Below are 17,321 nucleotides of genomic sequence, written 5' to 3'. Positions count from 1 at the left end.
TGGGCATAGATGGCAGTACTATCTGCAGGGAAACACCTGTTTTCACAGAATATTGATAATCGATATTTCATTCATGGATCTAGAGAGATGCAGTGTTTCATACATGGAATATCGATATACAGTTTATTCAATCAATGTGAACTGCCTTTTTAAGTTTGTCTTTCTATTCGTCAACCGTGTCGAACAGCGTGACTCATATAGAAATTCACCTAATGAAAGAACAAGCGTTTTGACTTAAAAATCTAAGACTCATGACTACTGGAAACCAGAATGTTTCTAATAGTCACCTTCTAAAATCGATACATGATTAACATGTGAATTTGAATATTGGAGCTACGTTTCGAAATCTTATTTTTTCACATATTATAACGACCAACGCTCTTCTTTTACATAATACCGACATTGGGCATTCTAGGATTAGTTAAGCTATCCTTCAATATTAGTTGAATAATACTCTCTAATCCCTTTCAACTGTAGTTTTACGAAAAATCCCACAATAGAATTTTATGCGATAAAATGCGTTAAAATCATTTACGATTAATTAAACGATTGAATTATTTTCTAATAAAGATTTAACCATTTATCAAAATGCAACAACAGTCGTTTCATTCATATACATTTTATCATCGCATAAAATTCTATTTTGGGACTAAACCTTGGACATATTGTCAGCCGTTAAACCTAAAACCATTATCTAATTTCCGGGCGACTTTTGTCTAAATGGTGTCGCAATAAGGCACTTCATGTATATATTCAACCAACTGGACGCAGAACAGTTTGTAATTCATAAAGAATACCGGGTAACACAAAAGATTTTTTTGTCGTTATTCTCGAAATGGAACACGGAAATGATATTCCACAAATCGGGGTCAAAATATGTATGAGTCACAGAGGAACGAGGGACTGCGAGTTCCACGAGGGGCTTTATTTGTTCTCTTGCGAGCGTTTGATGTTTTGGAGTACACTTCTCTTCGGAAGTAGCCAGCTGCGTCCATCCCAATGAAAATACATATGTTCAATTTGTCGACTCGATGTGACACGCCCTTTATCTACGAAATAATACCACTTCCGATCCAAAAGGGGTGGACCTAGTGGCGAACGAGGGAATTTAGTTTAGCTAGAAAAATAAAATGTTCACAAAGATTTTTCACTTATGATAGTACAGTAAGCTGTGCCCGTCGATGATCTAACTGTAAGAGATCGAAACTTTGTGTTGTATTTTTGATTTTTTTTGAATAATAATTCCGTTTCTAAATCCAAACATGATAGGTCTTTATCATACGATCTATGTCTCGGGACCGATAATTCTCCCTGAGGAACGTGAATTCCGGGAACAGTCGGAGCAGGGATCGGTCATTTTAACGATCAATCGGAGTAGGAAAATTTGTAAAATATTATCAGGTGGGGCATCTGAGGCGTAAACAGTGTCTGTAGATAAATTAATTTCTATAACATTTCCTTTGCCTAGCGATACAATGACACTACTGAACATGAAACATAGATTATCAAAAAAGAGGTCTTCAGCAAACACACGTGAGTCACTGACTGGGAACATGCCTGAGCAATTTACACCGAACCAGGGTAGCACTAAGTGTCACCCTATTCAACAATCGATGTCGTCATTTTTATCATGGATTCAAAAAAATGAACCCACATGAACGCTTTATACGCTTCCGTAGTGGACGGTTTTTTTATACAGCTGAAAACTATCAATCATTTGAAAAGCTGAAAGCTGTGACCGAATCTTTGCCTATATTCTGAGACGGGAGCGAAGACAAAGAACTATCGTCAATCAACTAAAATTCCTCATTTCATTAGAAAAATGTGAACATCTTTCATTTTTGGATCGTCGATTTCTTTTTCCGAATGTGTTCATTTATTTGACTGGCTGGCAATTTATTTGTACAACAATTCAAATATAGTTAATTGCCTTTAAATGGTGGAAGAGAGCAAACATTCGCACAGACACAGGGGGAACATATTGATCTAATGGTTTGAATCAATGAGTACAATAACAGTGAATTGTGAATTGATGGCTTCATCTTTAATACATCTACAATGATCTGCTTTATATTAATGTCATAGTAAGTTATAAAGTAGATAAACAGCTTAATTGCTCTGTCAAACATTCCCTTTTATAATTGATAACCACTTCAGTATTCATTTGACCTCTCCCCCATCACTACTTTTTGTAAGATTCTAAGTTGACTGATCTATTCATTCAAAATCATAGAAACGCTTGGTTTCCATAGCAAGTATCTGCATGTTGAAGTAAAACTCACAATCAAGACAAACTATCAAGATTTAACTTAACATTTTCACTCAAATACCACAAGCTGTTTTCTAAACTAATTCATTTCCTTGTCGCTACCCATCTCTATCATCTGTTACCGTTACAAATGCTCTGGCGATGAATCCATTTTTGAAGTAGCTTACTTTACTTGTATTGAGTCAAAACGTCAAGCGATCGCTTATAGTTTCTTTCGATTGTGGTTTTTGTTTAATATCTTCGAAAGGATGTTTAAGTTTTCTCTACGGATCGATACGACTTCAAACTAGTTGAGTAAAATTCGATGCCGCCATCTATTGAACGTGTTAATAGTTACAGCGAGTTGACAAACTGTAACGTGCTGCCATCTGCGAATACGAATGAGAACTAAAAGTTTTTGGACACATTATTCAAACTGGACGAAATTAAGAATGTGCTGCCACCTAACGACGAAACCTGTAAACACTTTGATGATCTCAAATAGTTTGTACGCGATCTAGTAACTCATTCTAAGGTCAAATAATCGATGAAAAAATTGACGTCCTTAAAACGTATGTCGATGGTGAAACTCGGTAAGAGGAATTCTAAACTCGCAAGTTTTCCTAAGAATTTCATGAGTGATTTTTCGATTTTCCCACATGGAAATGAACAGATACTGTACAGGGACATCAGGGGCCAGGTTGGTGAAAGATATCCGGTGGATTAGCACCATAGTAACAATAAACTTTCAAATGTCGCTACGTCAACTATCCACAGGTTAACTCTAACCAACTTAAGAGCAACTGATCCCAGCATTATAGTTGTGACTGGTTGACAATTTTGAAAATTTTGAAGAAAAATTTCAGAGGAATGTCGTCATTGGGGCAATGCTATATAAACTGTAAAATGCATTTTCCAATTATTTCCAAACTGGGAAATATCGTTTTCAAAGTATTTTTTGGCGTGCTTACCATGAACAGTGAGATTAGCGGTACGCGTGATCGGCGCGAACGCGTTGCTTCCGTCCGACGTACGAAACGCCGCTTTACACCCGTAGATTCCAGCGTCTGCCGTCGACGGATATTTGATCGTCAATTTGCGATTTTCGTCTTCGAGGAAATATTTCATTGGTTTCACCGACAGGTCGATCGTTCGCGCGGTCTCCTTTTTGAACCAGCTGATCCGTAGACTCGACAACGGCCTAGAATAACAAACCGCGATAAAATGTTTAAAACCTGTTACGTGGACGCCCGCGAAACGAAATCAATACGGATACAGACTTTAAATGCAAAATTGAGATAGTTGGTCCAATATCCGCGTAGGTGTCATATATCTACTGAATTATCAATAAAACTTCCCCCCCCCCGAGGACACACACGTGCGGCAGGTGTCACTAAAAATCATCCACTGCTCGCGACAACGCATGAAAAACTGACATCAATTCTTAATGAATTGCGTCGACTCGAAACCGGAGATTTAGGGATAATACTCAGAAACGATATTTCGAATTTGAAAAGATAACGGGTGCCCGCCCGTCGCTGTCTAAATTCACGCGTTGTTTACCGGTTTCGATAATTGCGCGATCGTTACGACGACGACGACTGTTATCGGAAACACGGTTCATCCGTTCGCGACTGACTGACGCACTGAGAGAGACTGACGATAAAATAAAACAGCCTGTGTAAATTTGACAATGCGTTTCACGCAGGCGACAGAAAGAGAGGAGAGAGATAGAGAGAGGACGAGATAAGAGACAAATACGACCGATCAATTTTGATCGATGAAATTCATCGCGAGATTCGACGCCAATTGAAGCCGTCTCGCGATCAGTTGATGAAACAAACTACCTTAGATTTACTCGTAACCGACTTAACTTAGACTGAATTCTAGAATGGACCTGTGTCTGTGCTAAATTCATCACGAGATTCGACTTTACCAGAATTCAAAATAACCAGAAACAAGATTTGATTTATCTTCATAGATCATTGAGTAATTAAAATCACAAATTGTGAATATCAATATATTTTCACGTAGTGCTATGAAGTACCCGTCCAGAGCCTAAAGGCTTTGGAGTTAGACACCGGGCCACGCAGTCATTAAACTTACAATTATCAAATAAATATACATTTCATTAATCATTGCGCTTTCAATTTCAATTACAACTTTGTTCCTGATTATCGGAATTTAAAACTTCAATGTGTCATAGTCTCATAGCTGGTAGGACAAGCCGGATCTTAAAACATATCTAATGGGTCCGCCACATTCAAATTGGTTTTTTCCAGGTACAATTAGAGTGGACTAACTATCGGCAGTATGAATGAATGGTGTTGTAATCAGTGGGGGTGGAGATGGAGGGGACGTCGTGCATTGATTAACCCAGGTGTATATCAGCGTTTATTAATTAGGACTCTCTGGTCTGGAGGCAAAGTTTATGGATTTTTGTCATACACATCTACAGACGACCCGCACAGCAGCAGCAGCAGCGGAGATGATAAGAGAGATGATACTGATTGTATATTATGACATATTTTACCCGGTGGGCTCATTCTATCTGAGATCGTCAGTAATTCACTCGTGTATTAGAAGTCGATTACTCGTTTAACCCGGCTGCTTATTCATCACCGCATTATCAATCATTCTCGAGCGGTACGAGTAACGCTTCACACACGATGAACCACGAAAAACCCGACAATCAAAAACAAGCCGAATTGTGCGTCTCGGGAATATCGGGTTCACACGCGATATATTGTCTAACCAAATCGTTAACAAAATATGACGGTTTACTCTTCCTGCCCCTGGTTAGAATACAAGACCCACTTTGAGTCCGTGTCTCGTAATGATAATATAAAAAGTCCCACCCTTTGAATTGAAAAAAAAGTCAGAAATGTTACCTTGGGCCAATTGTATGACTGAAGATGACTATTTATCACATTAGAAGTTGAAATTTTGAGAAAACAACAAGCTAAAGGGAACTTTTCAGACTTTTAATCCTAGTATAGGATTTTCTATATTACCCAAAGGTTTGATTCTCAAGTAGTTGTACAGAAGTCAGAATAATCAACAGGGGCCGGTTGCTCAAAAGTTGGTTAGAGTTAACCAGTGGATAGTTGATATGGTGACAATTGAAATTTCATTGTTACTATGGTATTTAACGGTCGGTTATCTTTAACCAACTTTTGAGCAACCGGCCCCTGAGTTTTAATCCATCAACATATATACAGTCAAACAGTGCAAATACTTTTTTGAAATAAAAAACCACAATAATAAAGAAAAACTGAATGAACGTTTGACGTTTTAGTTTTTAAAAATAACCCATAGGTCGAAACGTCAAATTTCGTTTAGTTTGTACTTTATTATTGTGGGTTTTTTACTTCAATTAGACAAACGGAAACCGGCACAAATTTTTGGCAAATATTCTCTGAAGTTTGTTTCATGTATTCACTAAGTGTGCGAATGGATTTACGAATTCGATAGATCTGTTTAGTTGAGTTCGCGAGTTTCCCTCCGGTCATAAACCGACATAAGAGTTCATTTCCACCACCGTCGAACCAATTCTGACGATTAACTTTCATAAATTCAGTTACGTAAACCTCATACACCCGTTTTTTATCGCGTCAGCCGATTCACTTAATAAAACGCTCGGCTCGAACGAGACCGGCGTATATCAGCGCGAAAACGAAATCCGCGATTCGATAACCGTTGAAGGAGCGCGCGAGCTACGCATATGAATATAACAAATTCGTGATGAGAGTCTCTCGGAAATAACTGTGAAGTAGATAAATCAAGCTAACACCGTCTAGTTGCGTGGGGCTACGCGGAGAATACTCGCATAGCCCCAACGTCGTTCGAAATTCTGAGCCGAAAATCTCTCCGCATCGACTTCGGAAACGTATCGATTTTCGCGTCTTGTTTAGCGATGAACGCCGGCCCTCGAATTTCTTCAGCTCGATTCGAAAGATATAAATCAAAATTCAATCAAAACGATCGAAAACGAGCCGTGTTTAAGATTGAAATAGAAGTGAAGTTGAGCTTGAATTATAATTGGTGCGAAAAAATTGAACGAGAAAATGAACTTGAAAATTCATTGAAGCCATCGAAGATTGAAATATATATTTCTTAATATTGTTGACATTTAATGATGAATATATAATATTGAAGATCAATAAAGTTCATTTCAATATGTCAAAATGAATTTAATTGGGTCCAGCCCCAATATAGATGGCGTATCGCACATGTACTCACAAAATATCATTATTCATCATTAAATATGTTACGACAAGCTGTATAACCAGCGGTCAAGTGTACTAGTTCTATTGGTCCATTGGGTAGCATGCTTGCTTTCTACGAGACCCGGGTTTGATCGCCAGTGAGTGCGCATAAAATTACTGTCACTTCTCTCAATCGTTACAAATGTTCATGAAAATCCATTAAATTGGTCATAGAATTTTTATTCAATTATAAAATTTCAAAAATTGTAATTTTTTTTGAAACGCCAATACTGATGACGTAGTGCACATCGTCCTACACAGCACCCCTTGAATAAATCATAGAAGTAATCATTATCAGTTTTGTAAGTTTTCAAGGCGTCAATGAAACTCATGAGGGTAATGATTTTATAGAGGGAGATAGATTTTGATTGTTATGTATGACGGGTCCCTGATGAGAATTAAGAGGTGATATTGAAAGCGAGACTGACACTACTGGGATCTGTTACGATATATCGCGTGTTAATGAAGTGTGATACGACGAATGAATTATTTATAGTTCCGATCGTGTCATCACATATTCATTATTATTCATTTCACGAGATATTTGATCTGTTTCACTGATGTAAACAGTGATAACTGTTGACTTGCATGACCGAATATTTCATACCAGTGGGACCTGACTAGATACAGACTATTCCGCAGTCAGACTAGTAGAAATCAGGGTAGAGCATTGATATTTTGACCTAAGACTGCAATTGAGCAACAGTTAGTCAATCCTAGCCAGTGATTGGTCAGCTAGGGTTATGATGTCATCAGTCATCCATTCAGGCCTAGCCAGTAATTGGTCAGCTAGGGTTATGATGTCATCAGTCATCCAGTCCTAGCTAGTGATTGGTCAGCTAGGAATATGATGTCACCAGTCAGCAGGATAAGGATTGCCCAGTTAGTGTTGTGATGATGTCACCAGTCTGTGAGGTCTAGTAATCAGACTTAACCAGCCAGGCAGAATTTCACACAAATATGTCTAGTGAAATACATATATATGATTACCAATCAATGGATTGGAAGTTCTGTTATGATTAATTGATAATCAAGCAATAAAGAATAGAGAGAATGGAAGAAGCAAGTACATGACGAAGACATGAAATCTAACAGCTATTTCTATCGGTCATTGACCCAAAATAATTCCTAAAGTGGCAAATGATTTCACACTATTTCTCAGAGGACCCTTTTATAACCGGTGACCTAAAGATGTACTGGAGATCGATTTGACATTCAGTAGCGTGACGTCTCCTCCTCTTCAGAGTCAACTTTTGATTCGATTTGACTGATGAAAGTTCTATAGAAAATCAATCGACGCGTCGCGCCTCGTTCATCGAAGCATACACGATATATTTACTGAACTGTAAAACTGATAAAACTCGATTCAAACATCAAATCAATTACATCGCGACGAATTTAACGATTCAGAGGTCAAGGTCATACAGGGTGGCCACTTTTATTTTACTTGTATTTTCCCCAACTTTTTCCTGATACACAAGTTGTTCTCCCTGACATTATCTCCTAAAAATTCAACTGAGTTACACTGGAAACTCTTTGATTTTACGCGTGATCTAGCAATCTCAACAAATTTCCCCAATTTCTAGCTTTTTTGAAAGAAAATTCCAGACTTTTTCAAAGAAAAGGCAATTCCCTGATTTCCAGGTAAAAAAGGTCATATAAAAGGCACCTGAATCTGGTGAGATATTTCGCTGGTTTCTATAAGAATCTATCCCGCCACATAAAACCGACCGGATTAAAAACAGAATCAAGGTTAAACTCATCCGGATTAAGCGAGGCTTCAGTTTCCAGCGAGGCTCCAGGTTATATTTGTATAGGATTACAGGATGTTAAAGCCATTTGTCGTTAATAACTGAACAGAATTTCAGAGCGTCGTATATCATACAAGCAGCCACTGCCGACGTTACAAACTTTTTTCAAGAACATCGCGATGTTCGCGACGCTTTGATCTGTGATATAGTTAATAATCAGTAGATCTACCTTTATTATGCATCAGTTTGTCCAGAAAGACGTTTGGAATCAGAGATAAACAGTTTTTCACGGACGCTCGCGGACATGAACATTTACAATACATCAGTGTATACAAACTGCTGTTAGATGAAAACAAAAAACAATTGTATGTAATTGTAATAGATGAGGCTGCTTTCTTGTATAAGCTAAATGTTGCTTCAAAGCAGTCCCTCATTTAATATTATTACATCTTTAATGCATTTCCTTATTCATTAATTTTGTGAAAATTTTACTTGAAAATAAATCATATCATATCATATCATGAAAACTTACTAAAATAGGTTCATCTAAATTCATAGTTCAACAAATCGATTCATACTTAAGGCAGATCAAGTGATTATTAATGGAATTACGGATGAAAGCATGTGTGACATACAGACAGTAGTCATGTATCTCTCTCTAAAGGGCATCAATCTATCATCAGTACATTCATTTCTATCCATAGCAAGTCGTTTCATAGAGCGCGCAACTCAGCCATGTTTACTCCCATCAAATCAGTGAGCTATGATATTAATACGCGAGTCACGAGACTTAAGGGGAAACTTGATTGCAAATGAATATATACTTCGGATTCTACAGGTATATGACGGATAATATATCAGTGAATACAGCGCTGATTGAAAGAAACTATCCATCAACCAACAACACAGCCTTTCATAACTACTCATGGCTTATATATTCAAGACCAGTCTTAGATCGCCTTAGTTCACGATGGCTATTTTTGACTTACTTTTACCCTTATTTTCTTTATTTCCTGACATGTACATTGTTTGTGCCGACTTTATCAGGTAGGAATTCAATCAATTAACAACACAGTCAAATACCAAAGACAAAGACGTAAACTGTTTGATATTTCACACGCAATCTAGCAATCTGAACAAATTTTCCTCACTTTTCCCCTATCTTAAGCTTTTTTTACATAATTCCTCAAATATTCCTTGGCTTTTTCTATAGAAAAAAAATTGCCTGATTTCCAGGCAAGTGGCCACACTGCAGTTCTATCGCTAATCAAAGAACTTAAAACCGGTTTAAAGATTCAAGACCACGCTTGGACTTAGGAGTTATACAAAACAACTGATAAGTGATTTACGAAGTCGGAAAGAGTTTCTTCACCACAAAACTGTTCTCGTACTATCAGAGGCAAACGCAATATCGACAACAGCTCCGATATATCCGATAATTGAAAAAATGGCCGTGACGAGAAAATGATATCGATATATCGATGAAAACACCGGTAACGACTAGTCAGGACTGGTCAACGGCATAAATATCGAATATTCACCGAGAGTTTGTTATGATATATTTTCTGTAGGGAGTAATTACGCAGACGAACTAACGATGCCAGTTCCATCTGTTTCACTCGATAGTCCGAGAGCAATCGATCGAACAACTGCCGTGACTCGGATACTTATCACTTAGTTTAAACAGCAAGAATCAATGTAATTGATTCACGCCAGCAGGGTAGGGGGGGTGTAGTGTCACAGCAGTGATGTCTCTGATGAACTGAGATGTTACTCTGGTAATCTAGGATCCACTAGGAGGCCTGAGTGTGAAGTCAGGCTTATACACATTATATTCGCAATGCTGCTGCAGCTAGGTGGCGTTAGTGTGCAGTAGGGGCAGATCCAGGGGGGCTTGTGAGACTTGTACAAATCCATCAAACTTTTCGGAGACTTTTTCATTTTGTCAACAAAGATTGGTGCATTTCAGTAGTGCGATTAATATTAGCTTTTTTGACATCAAAGTAGCCTTTTGTGATCCGCCCCTGGGCAGCCTTACACGGGAAAATCAGGGTAATTCTGACTCCTTTCAGGGAACAAGGAACCTCTTTATGAGAAACAACCTCTACTGAGAATACTGGTATCTGATTCAGCAAGGGAGAGAAGGGAACTTTGGATTTCTGATCCATCATAAACCTGTTACACACATAATAATCGCTATGTGTTACTGTGGCAGTTGAAGGACCACCAGGTGGCGCTAGTTTGAAGTGAATTATACCGCACGTCACTTTTTGTTCTCGGGAATCTATTTCACCAAAAGAATCGCGTGTTGATTAAATCGAGATTGAAATTGACACCATCCGGCTGGATATCTGATCGTACCCATAGCTACCATTACACTGCGTACTAATTACAGTTAATGCATTTTGTAAGAACTGTTGTTGTAATGAGGAAACTCTAATACGGGATTAAAGACAATAATGTACTCTCTACATATAGACAGTATGATCGCTTTACTCTAATAATCAATAACACTTATCAGCTGAGACTGGATTACCCTTAAACACAAGACACATTAGCTATCTCCGGTCCCAAGAAACCAGGGTCTAATAACCCGATAGAGAGGAGAGAGGTAAGGAGAGGAGAGGCAGTGATAATAAAACAAGTAACTAGCTAGATATCATTCGATGGTTTTTTACTGAAATAAGAGTTTCAGCTCTGTGTTTCAAATACCTTAAAATTCATTCATTTTTCATTGAATCACGTAATGATAAAGAAATACGTGGTCAATAAAATAATCCAAAATCGTTTTCCACATTTTTGGAAAAAGTTGTTAAATTCCCTGAGTTTTCCATGATTTTTACTGGTTCCAGGTCAGTGGCCGCCCTGTATAACCAGGAATCTTAGTGATGGTCAAAAGTTTGAAACTTTTTTCCACTACGTTTAGAATAAGAATTACACTCAGAACAAATGAACGGGAAGTAAAATTGTTTTCCCTCACTTTCAAACAGTGTGGCACTAATTGTACACTGCGCGCATATATTCAAAATGACGAAAGCATCGTTTAAAAAAAATAAATTACGACCGACAGACAATTTCACCGGCGATTTAATTACGTAGAATCGTTAATTATTTAGATTTCACCGTCGAGTCTCGAGTCGGAAACTAATTTCCCCTGAAACACACGTATGCCGTGAAACAATTTTCCCTCGGAACAATGATTGGAAAAACGGAATCCGTTTGCCGTAGAAATTACCACCGAAAATAGCAATCGAGCGAACGCGAAGAGCGAGTCGATGATTGGTAGAACAAATCGAATAAACTATCCTTCAGTTGTCGTTGATGTTTCTTGTTGATTTTTCTTTCTCGATTCTTGTCGTCATTGAAAAGTTTTAACACATCGGCGCTCTGAAGAGACGGGGAAAATAGGCAGGGCTAGTGAAGGGAGATAGGGGGAGGGAGAGGCAGCAAGGGGGAAGGTCGGTGAAGGCGGGCTAGAGGCGACGTGGGGGATGTAGAGGCAGTGTAGGGAGATAGAGGTGTTAAGGGGAGGATGAGCCAGAGGGAGAAGCAGGGGTGACGAAGGGAGTAAGACACGGTAAAAGAGAGGCAGGGGAGGTGAGGGGGAGTGAGAGGTGATGAGGGGGAGGCAGGATTAGTGATGGGAGGCAGGGGAGTCGAGGGGGGAATAAGACGCGGTCAGAGGGAGGCACGGGAGGCAAGGGGGAGGTAGGGCTAGCAAGGGGAGGCAAGGGGTCACGAGGGGGAGTAAAATGCAGTGAGAGGGAGGCACGGGAGGTGAGGGGGAGTTAGGGCCAGCGAGGGGGATGCATCATCAACAATGAATCTATTTATGTTTGCGTCGCGTCGTCGCGGGGACGTAATTTGAATTCTCTTATCAGTCGACCGTCGGGTGAGTTCTATTTCAGGTGAATGCACATCGGTAATTACAAAACCAGCCCTGATCATTCTATTATCATATCGACATTTAACGCAGTCGATTTCCACCTCGACTCAACACATAGATTCACCTCATCGGGGGAGGGGGGAGGTGGGTCGATCGAGTCGTAATCTGTTAGAACTTATGTATAAAACCCAACTACAAAAACAGATTCGTTCCGATTAATCAAATCTTTTCAAGCTCGGCGAATTAAAGTAAAAGCTTTCTTTATGACTCGCGTGAAAACCCGAAATTGCTACCTGCGTCGCGGTGTCGTGTCCTATCACTTCGCGCTCGTCGTTTGACATTATGTGTCATCAAAGCAATAAGCTGATAATTTGTTGCCATTAGATCCTCATACTCAACTGACACTTCAACGAGGACAGCAGCAGCGACAGTCGCATCATTAAATTGTCAATCTAAACAGTCTATTAGCCTGACGCATTTCGCTTAAAGCCGATATTTCAGCCCCCCCCCCCCGTGTCTGTGTGGAATATTTTCATTACGTCGCTGTTAAAGTGAAAATATACCCCCTGATAAAACTGACAACAATTTCCTGCTTTTTTGATTAGGGAGACCAGATTTTCCAACTCATCTCACAGCATGTTCAGGCTTTTTACAACTTGAATTTAGAACGGACCCGATTATAGCCAGTTCACACAGACTTGACCAATTTGAACTGCTTTTTCACTTGTTTTAACGCTTGGTCGATTCTAAACTGTACTGGACAAGATTTAGAATATTCGAAATGTGAACACGGTTTCAATGCGAATGAAGTGATTTTGTGTGAGTGTTGATTTTGGTGACGTCTCTTCAGTTCAAACGCGATCGATCAATACGCACAAATTCCTTCGTCGTCTCTTAAGTTCATCGTGTTTGATGAACTACTCGGATAAGTAATTACCATAGGGATCTTAATTAATTTTCCTGCCCTAACTCGTCGCAGTTCCCTAGAGCCGCGAGCTCGACAATTCAATAGAACAACGCTATTCTATAGAGACAATTCATTACCGTTAGAGCCACTGTTATCTTTGCCAGATAACAATTTAATGATGAAAGATAATTTGACGGCAGTCCCTCGCTGAGCGATTCGATAAGTTGAAAACCTAACAACGTCGTCGCATTTATCAAAACGCGAGAAACAAGATGAAGTGGATTCAGATTGCACCGGTGCGGAAGAGAGCTCGCGAAATACCCTACAAATTACAACTCAGGGTGCCACTTTTATTTGACTTGCATTTTCCCTGACTATTCCCTGACATGTACATTGTTTTCCCTGACTTGATCTGCTAAGAATCCAATCAATTGAAACAGTTAAATACAAGACATAGATAGAAGCAGTTTGATTTTACGTGCCATCTAGCAATCTCAACAAATTTTCCTGACTTTTCCCTAATTTTCAGCTTTTATTGAACAAAATTACCAGCATTTAATCTGACTTCCAGGTGAAGTGGCTACTCTGCAATTAAGGCTTGTTTGAATAAATGAGAAAAAATTTTCCTCCGAAAATGGCTGTAAAAATGCATCTTCTAAGTGATTTTTTTTCAAAAAGGCATGAAATACCCCTAACCCGAATTACAAGTTGCATTAGCTTCCCCCGGAATTGCAGTTGCAGAAACAAAATAGTGTGGTTTATTAGAAGTTTAGGGCTGTCTATATGAAAACTTACCTGGCATTTATCACACATTCAAAGTATACAGCAGTATCACCCTGCACAGCTATAGTATCACTGGGAGGTATTATAATAGTAGGTAGAACATCTCCAACTGCGCCATCTACAGGTAAACATTAGTTACAAGATATAAGCAAGTGAAAATGCGGTTTAAAAAATATGAAGCCTAAAATACAAAACTAAGTTATCCAGAGAGTATAACCATATCACACAGCACCTGGGCGCATAAGAACAATCGTGGCTCAAGTCCAAAAGTTGTCTTAGATCAAAAGACTTGGTCTTAGGTTGGTAGATTGGACAACAAAATCACAACGATATCAAAATTAATTTAAAAAGACAATTCGTATATTGGCTAGGACGGTCTAAGACTGGTCATAACTGTGAGTGGTCACAGTAGCTCAGTGGGATAAAGCATTCATAATCAGTGCCGAGTGGGTTCGAGTCCTGCTGGCTAATTACAGTGAGCGGGCATATACCTTAAAGGCCGTCCCATCAATCTAATGGAGTTAGTTTTGGGAATGACGTAAATTAATTTTTTTTTAAACTGAAAACTTACTTTGCACATTAATAGTATAATTGCCGGTGTCTATTTGCCACGTTCCGGAAACTCTCAGGTAAATACTTGACGCTGTGGCGCGGAATACACGACTGTTATCACTTAGTTTAGCATCCAGTATCACGAGACCGTCGTTTAGAGTCTGGTAAATTCGCGCACCTGTTGACACTAGGGTGTTCGATGGCACGTTGAACCAACTGACTAACGGTTTCGGGTTGGCACTTAACGTCGGTAAGCGTAACCTGATCGCGGTACCCTCGTTTACTGTCACCGTTTTTTGACTCGTACTAGTGAACGGATCCAAGTCTGAAAATTCAAAGATAACATAGAAGCAGCTTGATGAGCTGAGTGTGATTAGATTAACCCTTCCAGTGCTGACTAATTAGTTCCTGAAAGTGCTGGAGATAATTTGAAAATTATTGAAAATTCCACCTTAGCGTGTTACTTAAATGCATCTACACTGCGGTGCGGTGTATTGTTACTAATATTTCACTATGTTTGACAGGTGCTGCCATCTTTCAATATCGATAAAAACTAATTACAGGACTTATAATATCAATACACCATGAGGCAGTGTACTAGCAAAGTCTATCACCGATTTATACACCACACTACAGAGTAGATGCACTGGAAGAGTGAAAGCCTTAAAGCCTTTTGTTTCTTAGTTAACTGATCTGTAAAAAATTGAATCTGAAGGAGGATGTCTAAGAGCAGTCCTAATCAGGGGTTTCGTGCTGTGGCTGAGTCTCGTGATGTCATCAGGTTCGAATCCTTGCCGAGGGAAGATGCCTAGGAACAGTTCTTATCATGCAGGGTCTCCTGCCATGTGGCCGAGTCTCGGGATGCCCTCAGGTTCAAATCCCTTCCGAGGGAGGATGGGTAACAGGGTTAGGCCGTCCATGACGATTCAGACGAACGAACAGTAAAATCGATGATTTCAGTATTTTCCCTCGAAGTCACGTATTTATAGCCGATGAAAACTTACACGCTACTTTCAGAGTTGCTTTTAAGCTTAATATTGCACCATAAGTATTATTAGCTAAACACTGGTATTCGCCTTCATCCGACCTGCTTATAGTGAACAGACGCAGCGAACCACTCGATTCCGGCTCCGTAATAAACTGGCCGTTTTTAATCCACCTGTAAGTGGGCGACGGAAACGCCGACGCTTGACAGAACATGATTTTCGTGTTGCCCGGTGGTTCGGCGTCGCTGCCTATCGGCTGAATGTCAAATTTGGTCGGCGGATATCCTGCAAGTATAGAGAACAATCATTATAGATAGCTTTATTTTTCCGGGAAAAATTGTAACAAAACATATGAACATCATTCATCAGATACGTAATGGGTGATTACAACATCGATACACGATATTAATTATTCAAACTTAAGATTACATAACATAAGAAAAGTATTTATAATGAAATTTTCCTCAATTTGATTCCAATCCAATGTGGCAAAATTTCAATAGCAACCTTAAATCAAAAAATTCACTCAATTCCCTCAAACAGTGATTTCAAAGCAATAAACTCTTAGAATAATGAATTTTTTTGCAGCCATATTTACAATACTATATCCTAAACATACTACAAACATGTACCTGGACCGAGCTCAACAGTCTAGTCAGATTCTATGAGTTAAGTAGCTCATTTCAAATAAGAATAATAATAATAGTAATAACAATAATAATAATAATAATAATAATAATTTGAAATAATTTAAGCCAAATCTTAATTCAGACTCATCGAGCTAGATCCAGTATTTGAATCGAGCCTAAAGGTTAATCGGTCGATTCATTCAGTATTCATTCGAGGATTCTCAGTTGAAAAATTTAACTCCGGTGTTAAAATTTCGAAAATGAACATGATTTCATGAACTAGAGTCCAATTTCATGCGATCCTAACACTAGCCTGCGCCAGGAGGCTTAGAACGAATAGAGTTCGGGCGAAAACCTGCAAGTCACCTCGATAGCTCAAGTGGTAGAGCAACAGCCCGGCAAGCGAGAGATAGGGTCCGATGCGGAACTGTTTCGAATTTGAAACGGTTCAAACTTCAATCTAAACGGGAACTCCGAGTATCAGTACAAAATGGCGAACGAGTTGTTAAAAAAAGGACCGAATACTGAAACCTTAATAATAACAACGTAGACGACTTAATCAACGACAAGAGTGAGAATAAAACTGCTGATCAACCCCGAAGACGATGACGCGCTGATTGGATTTTTTACCGGGCGGTAAAGAGTCTTAATGCTTGAATGTCATGTATAAATAAACCCATCAGTCATCTACCAACATCTACCGGTATTAACTTAATACGACTGTATTACCTATCCACGTATCTATCCGCATAATTCCGGCTCGGCGCGAATACGCAGAAAAAAAAACGCACAAGCGCAAAGATTAGTCTCCTTCGCGATGCGGTGATTTCGTATGCCGCTCGGACGACGTGAACTCGTGACTATTTGTTCACGGTGTTGGAGACACTGGAAACGACATAAATCTTTCAATTGGATTCGACGCGCTCCAACCGTGCGCTAGCTTCCCGGAGAGAGAGATACCGGAAAAAAATACGCCGTTTGATTTATGCCACCAAAAATAAACGATGTCTAGGTTTTTCTGAAAGTTTCCAGGGATGTTATCGCACGGAGATGATTTGGCCCAGCCCTAATTAGCACGCATCAGGCCCCCCCAAGTCAAATTTGGCCCGTGTGGTATTAGGGATCACGCTCACATGTAAACCACTCACTCGATACTAAACAATGCTCAAACAAAGTGAAGTGAGTCACATGCAATGGTCCTACGTTTTTGGTAGGAGTGAACAGGCCCATTTGCAGAGACTGTGGGTCATTCCCCAGACTGTGTGAACAGTTGTTCGGGGCCAAACGAAGCACTCATATTTTTGTTTGTTT

The 17,321-nt window shown here is 39.4% G+C and overlaps 1 protein-coding gene across 1 annotated transcript; it reads right to left on the bottom strand.

Annotated features, from left to right (window-relative positions):
- Window positions 1-2,602: 2,602 nt before the first annotated feature.
- LOC141904477 (protein sidekick-2-like) lies at window positions 2,603-16,761 on the bottom strand. Its single transcript, XM_074793066.1, has 6 exons — window positions 16,740-16,761; window positions 15,400-15,666; window positions 14,415-14,720; window positions 13,856-13,961; window positions 3,220-3,449; window positions 2,603-2,637 (listed from the first exon to the last, which is right to left on the bottom strand). The coding sequence occupies exons 1-6, from the start codon at window positions 16,759-16,761 to the stop codon at window positions 2,603-2,605; spliced, it is 966 nt and encodes a 321-aa protein (XP_074649167.1).
- Window positions 16,762-17,321: the final 560 nt, after the last annotated feature.

Source organism: Tubulanus polymorphus, chromosome 4 (genome assembly GCF_964204645.1).
Source record: "Tubulanus polymorphus chromosome 4, tnTubPoly1.2, whole genome shotgun sequence".
Taxonomy (NCBI): Eukaryota; Metazoa; Nemertea; class Palaeonemertea; order Tubulaniformes; family Tubulanidae; genus Tubulanus; species Tubulanus polymorphus.
The sequence above is the reverse complement of the archived record's forward strand: the minus strand, read 5'-3'. Positions and strand labels throughout refer to the sequence as shown.

Bases quoted from the DNA above. Each gene is read 5' to 3' on its own strand.
- LOC141904477 (XM_074793066.1), bottom strand. From the start codon at position 16,761: ATGCGGATAGATACGTGGATAG. The intron at 14,721-15,399 runs GTAAGTTTTCAT...TTGAATTTTCAG, and splicing joins AGCAACTCTGAAAGTAGCGT to ACTTGGATCCGTTCACTAGT. The intron at 13,962-14,414 runs GTAAGTTTTCAG...GTTTACCTGTAG, and splicing joins TTATACTATTAATGTGCAAA to ATGGCGCAGTTGGAGATGTT.